General features: G+C 37.9%; 1 protein-coding gene across 1 annotated transcript; it reads right to left on the reverse strand.

Moving 5' to 3' along the window:
• Nucleotides 1–956: 956 nt before the first annotated feature.
• On the reverse strand, nucleotides 957–1,501 carry LOC138337456 (uncharacterized). The gene is made up of 2 exons (XM_069287367.1): nucleotides 1,288–1,501; nucleotides 957–1,123 (listed from the first exon to the last, which is right to left on the reverse strand). Exons 1-2 carry the CDS (start codon nucleotides 1,499–1,501, stop codon nucleotides 957–959), a joined length of 381 nt encoding a protein of 126 aa, XP_069143468.1.
• Between the last annotated feature and the right edge of the window lie 848 nt (nucleotides 1,502–2,349).

Below are 2,349 nucleotides of genomic sequence, written 5' to 3' on the forward strand. Positions count from 1 at the left end.
TTATAATGTCCATACCAAGTTCTAAAAAATGTCTTAGGCACTAAATTTCAACTGAGGGTAGCCTGATCTGAGATCAATATTCAAGAAGCAAGATCCACCTTAAATCTAGTAAAAAAGATCATCTTTCCTCAAAAGAGAATACTAATTCTTGATGGTCATCTTATTCAATTGGCAAAAATTTATAAACATCCTAATTGAACCATTTTACCTCCTCAGAAATAAGATCGGAGCACCCCAAGGTAAGACACTTGGTCGAACAAAACAGTTATCTAATAGATCTTTTTTCTATTTCAATTGTTTCAACTTTGCTCGTGACGTTCTATATGGCAGAATAGAGATAGGATGAGTATTTGCAATGATATTTATGCTGAAATATCTCTCGCTCATGAGCGACTCCGGGTAGAATCACAAAGAACATCTGAAAACTCTTCTACTATAGGAATTGACTGAAGGGAAGGTACCACAGCACTTGAGTCATTCCCTCATACTAAAGAAAAGATAACAGCCTTTTGAAACTAACTTTCTCGCCTTACGGTATGAAATAAAATGACCCTTAGACACTGTTCAATTACTATTTACTTTATGACTTACTCGTTAGGAGTTTAAAACTTTACAACTCGATATCTATAATCTATTTACACATAATAAGCATGAAGCTAGTCCATATTTAAAATGATATCAAAATCTATCATGTCCAACACTACTAGGTCAGCCGTGGTGTTCTTGGGATCGATCGGGATCAGACAATCACGATAGACTCTTTTTGCTAGAATATACACTCTAACTGGGGTAGAAACAGAGAAAGGTTCATAATGTTTGTTAGGAAAAATGTCAAACTGAGTCGCATCATAAGAAGTTACAAAAGATAAACCTTCTTCGGGGTCTAAAAATGCATAAACATAAACAGAAAATACTTTTATCATACCCTTCAAAACATATAGCGAGTTCTCTTTCTCCTAGAGGCTAGTGATTGCATAGAGACGGTTTGCCCCTCCGCTAGTACCAGAAGTGGCTCCTCTAGGTGCATCCTTGTCTAGTAGAGCAACTACTGAAGCTTGAGCTCTATTGCATGGATTTACACCACCTTGCTTATTCTGACATGACTCTCTCATGACGTGACCCTCTTGAACAAACTTAAATCAACCTGTCTGGCCATTACACCGCTTACAGAGATGGTTTCTACCACACTTAGGAAATGTAGGAGCCCATCTACCTTCTTGTGCAACACTATCTTCAGATTAGAATGCTCTACCCTTTAAGTTCTAAGATTCTGGCCATCATACTCACCTATGTTTCTGAATGGAGGTGCACTAGCAGATAATGGTGCATTCCTCTTTGGTTTCTGAAATTGTTGTCGACTTGAATCATTCTTTTGTTGACCAGATGCATTCCCCGTCATAGCTTTCTTATTCCTGTACTCATCTTTATCACTCAGGTTTTCTTCTTCCACTTGTTGCACATAGACTGTTAACATTGAAATGTCCATATCTCCAATCAACATTGCAGCCCTACCTTCTTTCTTGAAGTGAGACCCAAGCTAGCAACAAACAAACTCATTCCGCTCCTCATATTCTTAGCTATCTTAGGAGCATAGAGAGATACTTGGGTTAAATTCAACCCATATTCTTGAACACTCAAGGAGTTCTATTTCAGAATAAATAAACTCATTTACCTTTGCTTCCTATAGTTCACATGGATAAAATCTTTCCAAGAAAGATTCTTCAAAGCAATGCGGATTTGGTGCATCCTCATATTTTTCCCTCCTTATACTAATCGAACCACATCCTAGTCATATTCTTGAGATTATATGCGGCTAGTTCAACTCTCTCAGCATCAATCGCATGAATCACATCTAACACCTTCCTCAACTCTTCCACATTATTCTTTAGTTCCTAAGCAATACTCAAACCAGTGAAGCTTGGTCGATTCATCCTCAAGAATTCTCAAATCCTCTATGTGTCAGCCCCTTCTTGTTGATCTCCCTTTTGTTTACTAACTTGGTAAGTCGCCGCTTTGCTTAGCATTCGAATTGTCTCACGGAACTTAGCACTGTTGATTTCCCCTTGAGGTTGCATGTTCTATGTATTATGTACCTCTTGTTCCTCAACATTCCATTTCACTGGTCGACCTATGACTGATCTTCGTGGAGGCATGATAATCACTGAAACACACGCAAGCACAAATTAGAGGGAAAATTTTTAGAGATAAAATCTAACGCACGAAAGAAATTATTAAAGAAGTGAGAAATTCCTAAACGTTGTAGCCTTCTAATCATAAATGTGGTGTTCTTCACATAGATGACTTATACTCTACTGACCGTCTTCATAGACTACCTAGGACTCTTGAACT

The sequence above is a fragment of the Solanum lycopersicum genome, chromosome 7 (assembly GCF_036512215.1).
Source record: "Solanum lycopersicum chromosome 7, SLM_r2.1".
Taxonomy (NCBI): domain Eukaryota; kingdom Viridiplantae; phylum Streptophyta; class Magnoliopsida; order Solanales; family Solanaceae; genus Solanum; species Solanum lycopersicum.

Excerpts from the sequence above, each read along its gene's own strand:
- LOC138337456 (XM_069287367.1), bottom strand. The coding sequence starts at position 1,501 with ATGTTGATTGGAGATATGGACATTTCAATGTTAACAGTCTATGTGCAA. Across the intron at positions 1,124-1,287 it reads ACCTCCATTCAGAAACATAG|AGGGTCACGTCATGAGAGAG; the intron begins GTGAGTATGATG and ends AGTTTGTTCAAG.